The sequence below is a fragment of the Aulonocara stuartgranti genome, assembly GCF_965226115.1.
Source record: "Aulonocara stuartgranti genome assembly, chromosome: 14".
In the NCBI taxonomy this organism is placed as follows: Eukaryota; Metazoa; Chordata; class Actinopteri; order Cichliformes; family Cichlidae; genus Aulonocara; species Aulonocara stuartgranti.
This window is the reverse complement of record NC_138950.1, coordinates 19,954,723-19,969,729: the sequence shown is the minus strand read 5'-3', so window position 1 is coordinate 19,969,729 and position 15,007 is coordinate 19,954,723. Positions and strand designations below refer to the sequence as shown.

The 15,007-nt window shown below is 41.1% G+C and overlaps 1 protein-coding gene across 3 annotated transcripts in view; it reads right to left on the bottom strand.

Annotated features, from left to right (window-relative positions):
- Window positions 1-410: 410 nt before the first annotated feature.
- limk1a (LIM domain kinase 1a) overlaps window positions 411-15,007 on the bottom strand; it is a 57,696-nt gene continuing 43,099 nt past the window's right edge. For all 3 annotated transcript variants that reach the window (XM_082501759.1, XM_082501760.1, XM_082501761.1), the window contains 13 exons: window positions 10,742-10,851; window positions 9,496-9,711; window positions 9,060-9,165; window positions 8,484-8,698; window positions 8,155-8,341; window positions 7,816-7,902; window positions 6,729-6,860; window positions 6,510-6,569; window positions 5,796-5,861; window positions 4,929-5,097; window positions 4,768-4,823; window positions 4,018-4,175; window positions 411-3,607 (listed from right to left, as the gene is read on the bottom strand). In XM_082501759.1, the coding sequence (XP_082357885.1) occupies window positions 3,439-3,607; window positions 4,018-4,175; window positions 4,768-4,823; window positions 4,929-5,097; window positions 5,796-5,861; window positions 6,510-6,569; window positions 6,729-6,860; window positions 7,816-7,902; window positions 8,155-8,341; window positions 8,484-8,698; window positions 9,060-9,165; window positions 9,496-9,711; window positions 10,742-10,851 (1,731 nt within the window). In that variant the 3' untranslated portion in view covers window positions 411-3,438. The remainder of the gene's footprint in view (window positions 3,608-4,017; window positions 4,176-4,767; window positions 4,824-4,928; window positions 5,098-5,795; window positions 5,862-6,509; window positions 6,570-6,728; window positions 6,861-7,815; window positions 7,903-8,154; window positions 8,342-8,483; window positions 8,699-9,059; window positions 9,166-9,495; window positions 9,712-10,741; window positions 10,852-15,007) is intronic.

Below are 15,007 nucleotides of genomic sequence, written 5' to 3'. Positions count from 1 at the left end.
ATAAGCGCATGTCATCGGAACAACCATATTTAGAGCTCACTGGTGCTTCAGTAGTGGAAGGAGGTTAATCGCAGAGTGAATATAGATATAATACTGCACAAAAGCCTTAAGTGACACATCATTTTTTATATACATCACTTCAGAGGAACCAGAACTATTCCTGAAGACTGCTTAAACAAATGACAAGAAAGCTGCTTGTTCATGCCGTGTTGGAGAATAAAAGTGGTCAAGACAAATATTGACTTTCAAGCTTGGATCTCTGTTGTTGCCTTATATACAGTATTTCTATGCATGTCTGCATATTTCATTAAACTGCTGCAAACATTTCCCATTTTCCTCGCACCATATAAAGAAACAAAGGCTGCCTCCAGACTGTTGCATAGTATTGTGTAAGAAGAACAGACACCTGGTTTATTTTAAGGAGCAACAGTTTTATTTGTAGCTGTGACAAAATGGAAAAAAAAAAGTTGCCTCCTCAGAGTCTAAACGTTCAGGATTAAAGTGCAGAATTGTTTTCACAGCTTGTGTAAAAAAAAAAAAAGAAAGAAAGAAAGAAAGAAAAAAATTAAATAAGACAAAAAAGAAATATCAAAATATCAAAACTAACAATGGAGATCTGGAAAATATAAATACGTTACAGGACAAGATGAAATCTCATACAACGTGGTTTCAGCAACGATAATCAACCCACTTGAATCAGGCTTGCACTTATGATACATTAAAAAAAGGGAAATCAGTTCATGTTTTCAAATCGTTGGCAAGGCTAGCTTACAACAAAGGCACAGCATTGTTCAGAGGTAACGATCCTTTGCAAAGAAGTGCTGCGGCGACATTCTCGGCGATCATCAACACTTCCTCACAGACACGCCTAACATGCTCAACATGGCTCAGACAGGGATGGAGAAAGAAAATTTGCCCACGGACGAACACATAAACTGGGAGGAGCTCACTTTACAGAAGCGTATTTGTGTTACGAGCGTACATACTGACATAGTTTACATGTTTTCTCAGTGTCGGTGCTGAGGAGCGGTTTTCTGCAAAGCTGCTGGATTAACTGAATCAAGAAAAAGCTCCAGAATATTACGGCCCTGAGCCAAAAAGAGTACAATGAAAAGGTGAGGAAGTGTTCTATTGTCAGAAAGACCAGCAGTGGTTGCATCCTCTGTGGGCGTCATACATGGAACAAGCAGTCAGAAACAACACAGAACATCATTCGCAAAGGACTGGTCTGTAGGCAGCAGGCAGAGCCGGGACATCTCATCCTCACGGTAGCAAAAGCTTGGAAACTTTAGCTTTATTTAGGTAGAAAAAGTGGTGCTGAAACGAAACTATTAGCAATATTACCTCAGATATATGAGAGGAGGGGTTGACGAATCTGCTGCCAAAAGACAGTATTTAAAGTTTAACCGTGTAAATGCATCTTCATAATAAATCAGAAGCACGCTCCAAACACGGTACAGTTTGCTATCGAGAGGATGAATTTCCCGGATCCCATTTTTTATAGTTAAAAGGCTCTATCAGTGTCTTGCATTCATATTTCAACCTGAACTGACATTATTTCCTTATCACAAGTAGCCCAAGAGAGAAAAATTAACAAACGTGGCTTTAAATAGCCACTTGGTTATATAGTGCAAATCAAAGTACTCAAATGTGTACAAAAAGATTTCAGTGGGTATATAGCTATTAAAAACAAAAAGAGAGAGAGGGATGCTGTGTTTTGTTTTTTCCTTTTTTTAAAACCCCGGCTTACTCTGTTTACACTTTTTGTCTTTCTTTTATAATTTTTTTTTTTAAATCTCAAATAAAGACAAAAATAACTCTGTTCAGAAGCTGAGCAGACCTAGCAAGAATATCATGCAGCTTGTGAAAACATCAGCAGGATTAAAAAAACAAACAAACAAACAAACAGATATAAATGTCTCATGTTAGAAGGTGCAAAGGAGATTATTTCTGAGGATGCACACAGACAATGGAAGGAATACAGTGATATTTACAGCCAGCGTTTACATGTAAACAAGAGACAGAGGTGTGAGACAGACAGCTGACGTAATGAGGCAGTACCTTAACTACTGTACAGTACACGAGAGAAGAGGGAACCCTTAAGAACTGCTTGATTGCTCTCAAAACCACATATAATTGTAGTAGTCTTAGAGTTTCAGCTAGTTTAAAGCCATTTGATGCGATTAGATTGATCCAGTATTATTTTAACGTTTATTCCAGCGGACATCTGTGGCGACACAAAAGCTCGCAGGTTGACTGCTGCTTTTTCGGATAGAGAGAAAAGACGAAAATGTAACATTTACGGGGTTTAAAATAACGTTTTAGGGATTAAGATTGCACATACGTCGAACAGTAAAAGCCCCAAACCTGCCACAGTGGTGGAAATGTAGAAAGAGAAGAGGGGGGGGAAGAAAAAAACCTTTCGGCTGTGCCTTTTTAACTGCAGTCAAACCTCTACTCTCCATTTCTGGTCGGCCAATAAAAATATGGCAATGTTGTGTACGTATATAAAATATGTCTGTACATTTACTATATTTAAAACATTTACATTGTCATAGGTTATGTACACTGCTAAGTCTTTAAATGTCGGTGCGGATGAGATATGCCAACGGCTCTTAAAACTGAGAGACAACGTACCAAATCTAGGCCAAAAAGGGGTGCGTGTACCTCCATGTGAAAGTCAGTGCTACACAAGAAATAGGGGAGAGGGGCAGCAACACAAGTAGATTAGTGGTTTGTGACCAAATGAGGTCAGAGGGACACGAAGAACCAGGATTTGCCCTGACAGCATTATTTACAGTCATGCGCTCTTCTGTGAACTATTTAAAGCTTGAAAGGGTTTGCTTCATGAGTCGATCTAAACCTCTAAACGACACACACAAACATACACACACACTCACACTCCCTCGTCTTTGACGTCCAAACAGAAAGCAAAACCAAACCTGCAAACACCTACTGCACAATATATTCTGTAGATGCCTAAAGTGAAGGTCTGCTGTATGCATTGTTTTTAGGGGTGGGGGCGGGGGGATTATATTTCCACATGAACATACACACTACAATAGTACAGCAAGTATTCTTGACCTGGTATGACCTCTAAAGTTAAATCTACATGATTCGAGAGCTGATTTGTGATTTGAAAGTCGGGTCTGATTGCATATGATGTGCTCCATTGTAGCTTCAGGTGCAGCAGAATCAAGCAATTCTAATTAATGTCTCTTGATTTTACTTTGAAAGTCAATATGTGTGCGCAGGTGGCTTTCTCAGTTTGACATTTTTCCCCCTGAGTCTATTTACTGAGCCTGAGCCAGTCTGCTCCCGCAAACACGGAGGGGTATTTACATGACTCCTCCGCCCGCTGCGCCAATCCAGGCAAGGTGGTCGCCACCCCTGTGGGGGTTACTGATAACGTCCCACTTGTCCCTGTTTTGCTCGGGTCTACTCTGGCTGCTCGGGGTGGGTGTGCAGGCCGTTCTCAGGACGTGTTATGCTGTGGTGCTCCCAGAAGGCCTTGTGCAGCTGATCCACTTCGGACATCAGGGGCAGACCGATGTCCAAGTGCATCTTTAGGTTCTCCAGCCACTCCTCCAGTTTCGAGAAAGCAGGCCTGTGTATTAAGAAAGCAGACGGACACCACAGTTTGTAAACCTCTCCAATTTATTTGTATTTATCAAGTTCTTTTGTTATAAATTAAAGGGACAGTTCACCTCAAAACACAATAAAACTTGATTTTTTTGCTCAGAATTGAAAAATCCAGGTACCTGACGGGCATTTACTTGAGTTAGTCATACAACACAGTGAAGGATTTATGCTTGTTTAATCCTTTTAATGTGCTGAATTAACCAAAGTTGTTAGAATTGGAAGTTTAGGCCAGTTTCAAAGGATCAAGAAAATAGTTTTTTTTGGTTGGTTAGTATCAGAAAAACCTCTTTAAATAAAAAGCTGGCTCCTGTGATAATCCAACTCTTGGTGAACTGTCCCTTTAGGTTACATGTCAAAATGAATCCGGTGTCTGACCGTTTGTCTGCATCGAGGTCACAGCACACAGCAGCCATGGGGAAGAAGGCGCGGGGACAGTTGGTGGGACAGTAGTGCTCCAGGAAACCCGAGATGTTCAGTCCAAAGTCCGTCGCTCTGGGGAGGTAGTCGGGGTCAGCATTCACCCTGCCAATGACCTGGAAAGAGCAAGAAAGAGCAAAAAGAGTTAAAGATCAAAGTGTCAGAAGTCTCCCCCAGTCTTGGTCAGCCCTCCAGCTGAAAACCAGCAAACCCCCCAAACAGAAGCTCATGGTGCCAGCAGACCACAACTATCATTTGTGTGCCCGTCAGCAGCCACATGAAGACTTCTTTGCTTTCCTGCCCTCTAATCCCTGTAATGTTCTCTGGATAATAACGTTCATCTGGAGAACTCATACTGGAGCTCCTACACTGTTGGGCCCAAATTATGTGGATGGTGTGTGGCCAGGCTGCAAGCCTTCATCACTGTGGCGCTGGATGCTCAGTCGGAAAGCAGTTTTCCCCCCTCTAAGAAATGTGGAGTTTGGGAGAAGGAAGACTGTTCCCCTCATAAAATGTAATGGTGTGTTTCATATGAGGCTATATTCAAGGTTTGACAGTGTTAACTTTTTCCTCTAATTACAGAATAACACCTTAGACTGGTTTTATCATCTGGAGGCCCTGAAGACATTTGAGATCTCCGGGTTTATTCATGAAAAAAATATAACTTCAGGAATTCAAAATATCCAGAGCAGCTGATGGATAGCTTACCTCGCAGAGCATGATACCAAAGGAAAAGATGTCTACTCTCTCATCGTAGCTCTTCCCTGCGATGGAAAAAGACAAAATATTTTTGGTGATCTCATACTCAATAAAATATTTGTGATTAGCACAGGTAAGCAAGGACATGGATCACTTCCTGTAGTTCATACCATGGATCATCTCTGGAGCCATCCAGTAGGGGTTTCCCACCACCGTGTATCTCTTCCGGCGGTCGGGCCTCTTGATGCCAGACAGCTTTCCCTGCGTCAGCTTTTCCCCGTTCTTGTCGTCCACCATGAGTCGAGCCAGCCCGAAGTCTGCCACCACCACTGTGTTGTTCTTTAAAGTGAAATATGCCAAAACATTTTATTTTTATGCAACAAGCATACTCACCAAAAGTCACTAAATGTGATTTTTACTACACAAAGTATTCACATTAACGACATTCACAGTATAAAATGATGTCAGATGCAATGAAATCACTTGCTGGGAGCAGGGGACAGCTTGTGTGTGAGACCACAGGCTGACAGGTTTAATGACTTGTTCACTTTTCATAAAGGAAATGGGCATATTTAGTTCATTCGCTTTACAGCTTGAGGGAAACACTGTCTGAAAAAAGCGTCAACCTGCTAGTTACTAGTTCTGGATTCACTCTTTTCACTATCAACATCATCACTTCTGAAAAAAAGACAGACATAGTGTTCAGGGATATATCTGTGGTGAATCAGCTTTAAGCTTCGCTAGTGAGCTTAAAATTAATCTCCAGGCTGTCAGGCAAACATTTTGTTGTCATGTGACACGTGTTCAGCACTCCCCTTGTTTAGGTCCGGCAAGCTGAATGTTTCTGCTTTAAGCTTCTTGTGTGGAGTGTTTTTTAAGTCGTCTTAGTCTCCCATAGCAACTGCGAACAAAGGCCTTTTTTGTTTTTGTATGAGCGAATGGCAGGTGCGCCGTCCTAAATCCTTAAAGAAAACATGCTGTATGTGCAGAGGTATGTCGGCACAAACACAAAAGTGTACAGGAAGACAAGTTCTTACCTCTCGGACTAGACAGTTGTGAGAGTTCAGGTCCCGGTGAATAATGTTCATGGAGTGCAGATATGCCTGAATGACAGACAGATAGGAGAGGAAGGAAAGGCAGGAAGAATAAAAATAAATAAACAGTCTTTTGATAATCTGTAAGTAGAACACTGCCAAGTCGAACAATACTGTCTGGGTTTATTTCAAAAAGCTCTTGCTGAATATACAATAACACAGTCATGCTTGATATGCATCACTGTACAGCTATCTGGGGGGGAATCCAGAGAACCTGTGTTCTTATCCTGCAGGAATTTATGCTCCGATTTAACCTTTATAGTAAGAAAAGTACCTCACAAGTGTTGTAGCTCACAAACATGACCACTAGAGGGAGACAACAGCAAGACTAAAGCAAAAAGTATGTGTACAGCAGATATTCAGAGTGCATCTAACAGGAAGCGGTGGTTATCTCTCACAACCACTGATCTCTACTTTTCTCTTGGCTCAACAGGATTTGATTTTTATTTATAAGGTTATGATCTTGGTTATGTTTTGTTATTGACAATACAACCGCACCATCTTCACTTCCCTCTGTATGTTTTAGAGTCTGGCAGTGTCGTGTTCTGTCTTTTTGTGTATGCAGTGGCAAAACAATAATAATGATCTAAACCACTTTCTCCATGCAGAAAAACCTTGGTTTGTTTTCCAGAGTGTATTAACAGTATATACACTCACCATCCCAGCAGCGATGTCCTTAGCAAAACTGACCCGCTGGTTCCAGGGATAGTTTGAGTCCTATAGGAAAAACCAAAACACACAACTTAATGTAACATACTGGTATAAAGTGATGAATCCCTTCTTCTTTATTTTTATTATTATCCTTATTAATAATAACCATGCTAGTCTGTGCATTGGAATTCCATATAGGAAACAAACACCCCCCCATTTGTTTACCATTTTCTTGATGATTTCCCGCAAAGTGCCTCCTTTGATGTACTCTGCGATGAAGTTGAGTCTCTTGTCTTTGTAGAGGACTCCGATGAACTTGAGCACATTGGGGTGATCCAGGCATCGCATGACTTTCACCTTAAAGACACAAATAATTATTTATTTTCACACATCTCTGGGAAAAGTCCACAGCAGCTGTAAGGGATCTTAAATATTCACAGTACAAAACTATCACCTGAACAAATTATGACAGTCAGTGTTAATATTTTTGCAATTACTTCTGCTACTTTACAAATGTGACTACACTACTGGTAAAACTAAAGTCACATGGAGGAGGCAGCACGCCACTGTTACACATGACATCTGAAATGTTTGCCTCCTTCTTTTCTAATCTTCACCGATGAGGATTACACGAGTAATTTAAGACTTGGGCCACCTACAAACAAGCAGCCAGCACGAGTAATAATCATTGCTTAGCTGTGACTGGGGCTCATTTTACAGCGAATCTCTTTACTCACTTTTCTAATTACAAGACTCCTCACTGTTTCAACCCAATAATAAAGCTAAATACCCACTCATAATCCACAACTAAAGTGGAACCATTTTTCTGAGCTTCAAACATCCCATTTAGGAGGCAGTTAACTGGATGAATGAGGCTAATCTAGCGCCAAACAGGAACACGAGGAGTGATTCAGATCTTCAAACCCCAAAAAGCCTCACAGAAATCTGAACCTGAGTCATCCTCTGCTATCGGCTCTCTTTAGGGAGGTCGGCAGAGAGATAAAGTTTAATGTGGGCGGTAAAATAAAATCTGCCCAGCCATCATTTTTGGGAGACAGGACTATGTGAGCATAGTGAACTGATATTATTTCAAAGGGGAGTTTATGCCTTTTTAATTTCATTTTCTCTTCAGGTGTGAGACGTCTGCCTTTTTCATTTACCCCTTTCCTACATTCAGGAATGTCTCACTTTAACTACAATCTTTAGCTTTGGCTTATAGAAGAAAAAACAACAATAACTTTGGTGCACAAGCTGCTCTGTGTTATGTTTCATTCACAGTCTGAAGTCTCTGAGATTGTCTGTCTCCACTCACCTCTTTGAGGAATGTTTTTTGAGTCTCGTCATCAAAGCGGATCAGCTCTTTCATCACCATCACCTCACCCGTCTCTCTGTGTGTCACCTTTAACAAGACACAATGCACAAATCAAGTTAAGCAACACTGACTGAAGCAATGTTAAGAGACAAAACTTAAAAAAGAAAAATTCCCTGATGTGATAAATCCCCAGTCATTCCATCCGCCTTCCACTATACACTTCTTTCATCTCAATGCTTCCCCCTTCTGGATTTTTTTCAGTATGACTCGTTGCATGCTACATTTACAATGTAGCATGCAACTAATGAGTCTAAGGAGTCTCTGCCAACTCAAATCTACCTTTATGGCTTGTCCAAAGCATCCCTTCCCCAGCACTTCTCCGTGGATGAGGTCAGATGGGCGGAAGATACGGTGAGTCCGGTTTGAGACGACCCGAAGTGACTCAGACCGATTGATGTCCTTCCTCTGGGAGATTGGTGACGCGGCATTGCTGGATCCAGGCGACTTATCAGTGCTGTAACTTCGCCTAAAAGAGAGGAAAACAAAGAAATCAACCTTTTCATGAAGGAAGGTGTTCACACTTTATTAATGGGAAGATGAGAACATACATTTAACTCTTTGTAGCAAACTGTGATAAAAGTATATTAGCTGCTGCATTGATGTCTTACGTGATGATGCGGGATTTCAGGTTGCTGATGTCTGGATTGGGGGGCTGGGTGATGGGTAGGATGGGGCTGGGCCCTTCTGACAGTGGGGTGGACAACGGACCGTCCACCTGGTCCTCAGCCTCCGAGGAGCCTCCCTCCTGTCCCGACTGGCTGTGAGGGTCGTGTTCGATGGTGAGCTGCAGCAGCCGGCTCGTTTCCTGGATCAGCAGGTCAATCTGGAGAAGAAGAGACAGATCAGACAGGATGGTCAGATCAAAAAGTGAACGGCACTAATGCATTTCAAAACTTAAAAGGATATATCGGCTCATTGAAGTGCTCTGGTTGGATTTGCTTATAAGTTCAGGGTTAGATGAAGCACTCATGCTTCAGTAACTTCCCTTATGAATTTACTGAAACATTTATTTATTTAAACAGCTGGTTATATTATTAAGTCTCATCTTGCCACTGGAAATCCTCAAAAGCTGAAGATGGATATCATCCCATTTTCCTCCAAAACAATAGGAACACAGAGAACCGCCTGAGTGAAACTAAAGCATCATCTTTTAGCAGCAAACACATAAAAATAGTGATGAATACCTCATCCAGAGGAACGTTGTGAATGGGCGTCCCATTAATTTCTAAGATCCGGTCTCCAACGTGAATGGAATTTTTCACATCTGGGCTGATGCAGTCGGCATCCACCCTGGAAACAAAAAGAAATCTCCTTAAACACCTTTGTACACACAAGGGACATTTTTCTTTTAGTATTGTCCAGAGAGCAGATAAGTCTGAGCTCATTTGAATAACAGTGACTATCCTTCCACTCTATTATACATTTTAAATGAATCTCATCTATCACTCTGGCCTCCATTTATAAATCCCCCTCCTTTATCCTTTGTCCTCCACCATTAACCTTCCCTAATGCTGCATCTCTTAACTCATTCCGCCTTTCCTCTTCATTTTCCACTTGCTCTACATTCCACAAACTGAAACACGATATTCATTTTATCCACAAAACACAAACGTGGCTCACTGGGAGACTCTGACGGTGTGTCCATGTTCGGGACTGTAGCCGTTGGTCGGGCTTAGCGGCTGGTCAATTGCCACGGAGAAACCGCGCCCTTTGCGTCCATTGTTGCCATCAGCGGAGGCCGGGATGGACACCAGTGTGACCGTGTGAGGGATCCGTGAGCATGGCGAGTCCGGTAGCGACACCGGGGTCACGATGGTCTGGTAGTAGCAGTGACCACTGGAGCCAGAGAGGAAGAGAAGTAGAGATTAAAAATAGAATTTATTTTTATTTTATTTATTTTTCTAAAAATGAGAACAGCAGTAATAAAACAGATAATAGGAATCCTCGTGAGGTTTGTATGAAAAATCAACTTCTCATTACAATAATTTTCACAGTGTCACATGTTGCTTCGGCTCAGCCAAGACAACACTGTACACTCATTGTTTTGAGTCAGGTTGACCTTTGATAAGTCAGAATGTTATGAAGTGACTAATAACCTATGAGGTGATGCCCCCCCCCCCCCCCCAACTGTAAAGCTGTTGCTGATATCCTTTCTGTGTCATGTCAGTCAGCAACATGCGACTCTCTCATTGAATGTAATGATCTGAGAAAACACCAGCTCTCAAGGTGAGTAATTCAAAGGTATTGTGGGGGAGGTGCCATAGTTCTGTAGATTTAGGCTGTCTCAGTGTCTTCTGTCTCTCATGTAACCCCAGACTCACTGTTCTTGTTGAATCTAAGTCTTTATGGACACTGCGATGTCATTATGTTGCTGCAGAATACAATTAGCCGCCTCTCTCGTGATATTCTTTGATAGATACAGTCTGAAACTTGTGACAAGAACATTAAAGCAACCCTGGAGCTATTGGAAGCTGGCAACTAACAATATGATGTTCAAACTGCAGCTACTGTTTATATGATAATAAAAGCATTCTTCTCCCAGTTTAATGGTTTTATGACTTGTTTCATGCTTAAACCACACTCAGATATGAGCATGTCTTCTGCCAGTTGTCACCAGTTTGTCATAATGTTAACAAAAAGCCCTTTGAAGCCAGAAATAAGCGAAATAAATTTGAGATTTTGTCAATCAACAGCAGCTTATGGCACACTTTCGAGCTTTCCTACAGATTCTGAGCGGATTAGCTTATGGCAGAGGATGAAACTGGAGAAAGATCATGAGTACTAGTTTCACAGGCTATGATGGATGTGACACATAAAGCAAGCGCCTCAGCTTTTTTGTTTAAACTTTACAGTGACGGATGCTCACCAGTACAGTTTAGATCTCTCCACCAGAGCGTATGTGTCTCCATCACCGATGAACGATCGGCAGTTCAGACATGTGAAGCATTCTGGGTGATATTTCTGTTCCCCTGCGACCTGTTAAAAAACACACATACATGCAAACACATAAATGAACATGTAAACAGAGTGGTGGAGTCCGATGTTAAATAGATTTTTCTCCTATCTAAAGACGAAAAATGTAGCAATATTTCAGGGTTTTTGAGCAACAAGCAACACGAGGCTGCCTCTGGAAAGAAGGGCGAGATCTGGTGATTGAGGGTAATCATTAGTCTCATGCACAAACATCGAGTTTGCTGCTGCCAGATGCCCTCCAGAGCTCGGGGCAGTTTTGCAAACAAGAGAGAGAATTGAGTTATGGCCAATAAAGAAAACAGACCAGCCGATAATTCATACTGGCAGCTCTGAGGGTGAAGCTCTGGGTGTTCCTCAGACCAGAGACCACTAACATGACCAGAAAAATCAAGCATCAACACCCCCACTTTTAATGCCGCTCCCTGTCCTTGCTTGTTGCGACACTCATCGACTAAAATAATCGATTAAGTAGCCTTCGATGTATTATTATCGACTCCTTCAGGTAATGTGGCGCCTGTCCGTGCAAACGACCCACCCACTCAAAGGCTTAATGATTAAACATGAGACATGAAATTAAGTACCTAAGGTCAAGCCCACGAGAGCCATTTGCTCCCCAGAGGCTGTGCTTGTTAGTCCATTTTTTGCTTTTAGTGGCAGAAATTTTTGGAGGGAGTGGACCCCTTGACAGCACTCCTCAACTGCACTGATTTACAATGCTAATGAGATACAGGAGGACTAAGAAGGGGCACCGCGTGGAGGAGAGCTGGACAAAGAATAATCAATCACATGCAAACAGAATTTACTCATTCAGCTGTTCCGTTATTTAACTTTCTGATAAACTAGTGGAGAAATAATCACCAGAATACCTGATGAAATATTAACGTTGACTGTGCCCCTGCAATACTGCATATGATTCAGGTCATTATAAAAAGGACTCATGGCTGCAAACCTGAATCAGCCTCTAAGCAGAACTACTTTTAAATGGTAGTAAACCTAAAAACAGAGAGGGGAAAAGTGAAGATCAAAGAATCAATGAAAACCTCCGTCTACAGCCATATGTCGACTACTCCTCCCTCCTGGGAAAACAGCAGTGAAGACACACAAACAAGTAAACACATGTCGAGGCCTTGAGCTGCAGCAAGGGAGACCCCGCAATTAATTTATGGCTTTTTAAAGTAATTCAGCTCCTTCCAGCTACACAGCAATAAAATATGCCCCCATCCTGACTTATTTGTATGTTAAATATTTCAGTTTCTGCTTTTGAAGTTAAAAACAACAAAAGTTAGAGTCTGCCACTAACAGGAGAATAAGAGTCGACTTGTATCCTAAGAACAAAAGAGGAGAAAATAGAAAATAGGCTCTGTAATGGACACAGGGAACGAGGCAGCTGCGAGGTTAATCGACCAGCTTAACATCTTTATTCGTCAACTAAGCAGTCACAAAAAGAGGAGCCATAAAAATTACACCGTGACTTCGAAAGGACATGTAAACACAACCTAAAGCAGCAAGTGCTGTGAGAATGGGAGATCATTGTAAAGTTAAACACAAAAGCTGCCCGATTATTTTTAGCGCCACATTTTCTCTAAGGTGTAGATTTCTCTTAGGTGCAGCCCTGCAAATAAATTAAGAAGACAGGAAGAGAGGACAGCTGGACGGAGATGAAACGGACGTGTGGCTCTGCACGCCCTGACTCTGTGGCGGCCATTTGCTTGCTATGCAGACACACACACCCTCTTTAAACCCGCATGTGACAGGCGACAGCTGCTCCCCTCACACTTAGGACGTGGTCTCCCTCTAAAGTGTGGATTGAGTGATTAAAAATAAAGGACAAAAGATGAAATACGAAATCACTCAATGGAAAAAAGAAAAAGAAAAAAAGGTTTGAGAAACACCAAATGCATTAATACACCACTGGTTCCACATCCTATCCTGACATAAGGTCTGTGGGCGTGTGTCGAGTCTGCATTAGCTCATAGTCATGCTCAAGAGTGTGTGCGATGGTGTGCGCTAGCCTCGTGTCCTCTTCGAGTGAACACAAACCAAACAGAGAACACATGTCTGCCTGGGGGGGAGAGGAAGTGGGTCCACGGGGTCCAGGAGTAACCGGGTCAAGCTGCCGTTACTCTGCTGCCACGTGCGCCATGTTCATGGGATGACAGAGAGAAATGAAGCTAAAGAACAGTTGAGGTCTTTGCAGCTTCTGTGCTCAAATGTTTATACTAATGATGTTTTTAAAGAGTGTGGAGTTTACTAAAAGTGCAGTTTTAATGCTAATTTCTTCTACATGTATATATGTAATTCTATATATAACATTCATGAAGGAAGTTGGTTTGTTTGGTGTCATTAACAGCCTAGTGCACTGTAACTTGAAATTAGTTTATTTAATCTTCTCAATTAGTTTAATATTCAGCAAACTGATAGAAGTTAGCTACACAACAGCTACACTTGCCAAATAGTTGGTACATTATTTGTTACTAAGTCTAATCATAAGAGTTATTAAACGCTGGTTCTCTTCTACAGTCTGCCTTGCCGTGTCCGATCACGGCAGATGGCTTCTCTTTCCCTTAACCTGGTTTTCTTCCTGTTAAAACAGAGTTTTTCCTTTACACCGTCACCAGGTGTTTGCTCATAGGGGTTGTTCGATTGTTGACGTTTTCTCTCTATTACTGTAGATATTATAAAGCACCTTGAGGCCGCTGTTGTTGTGATTAAGTGGCATATAAGTAACACAGAATTTAATTGAAATGACTTGAATTGAATTGAATGACTCATCTCTACATCAAAACTATTTTTTAGCTTCTTTCCAAGATGTGGATTAAGCCTAATCCCAGGTAAAAAAAAAAAAAAGAAAGAAAGAAAGAAAAAAAAAGTTTTTGTGTTCTGGCTAATCCATGTCTGGGGAACTGGGCACTTGAAACAAGTTTTAAACAAGTTTTAACCAAGCTGGGTAAATCTTACAACACACAGGCTAAATGTTAGAAGAGCTCATACAAGTGAATCTAACAAAAGTCATGTTTGGAGAGAAGCCTTTAATTTAGTAGCAGAATTTCATCATCAGCGTGTGAAACAGAATCAAGGAGCGTCTTCATGTTAAATTGTGAAAGTCATTGCTGGAAAGTTTCTTCACAATGACCTCATCATCTTGTTTTTACTATATCACACTATATGTAGATAAAAGTATCTACTGTCTGACACATCAGTACTTAAGTTTTTGTTTTGTTTTATAAATTCTATTATCTGAATTTTCTCCAAACACTGAGGATCCCTCAAGTTTAAAGAGCTCACTCCTTAAACAGTTTAGCATACATCATCACCACATTATTAAGTGGTTGCAGTCTGCGGGGTTTTTCTGGTGAAGAAGTACTGATGAGGTGATGGGGAAGAAAAAATTCTAAGTAGTTTCGAGTGTTACCTCATTACCACCAACGTGTGACCGTCACCCACAGACACTTTTAGGTTAATGTAGCCTTCAAACTTTGTTTGTTTTTTAATGATTTATAAGTGCAACCTTAGAGTGGCTGTGGAATGTGAAGTGACCCTTGGAGGTTGTTTTTTAGGAATTTACAACAGTGTAATACTCTCAGTGACAGATAAAACAACAACACTGAGGCCTGAGTAAATACAGTTATAATTAGCATGTAGATTATGTTACAAACACATGGGCTGAAAAAACTAAGGCAGACCAGTGGCGGCAGTTCCTTATATAAAATTTCAAAGACACGTTTTTACAGTTAACAGTCTCTCATTTCTATTTCATACGTCATGTTCCAACCCAAATCATTTAGTTCTTGTTTTGCTCCGGTTTTGCTTCAAGATCTTTCATATCTTCTTCGTGACATTTTTCCATTTCCATCACATCATTTCACATTTTCCTCACTGATTATCTTTACTAATGAAAGCCTTATACAAAGCCTTATACAGCAATGAATACAAAGGACCACAAACAGATGCCACATGTCTGATCGCAGACGTGAAGAACTTTCTAGAAAACAGCAGGGCCAAAGCACTGGGAAGTTGACACACTGATCTCACGTCTTAAGTGAAGACATAATGATTTTTATGAAACTATATTAACAGCAAAGTAAATGTGAGATGTTTAATGAGAAAAAACTTGAATATATTTGAATATATTGTTTTTTAACTTATCTATTTAAGGAAT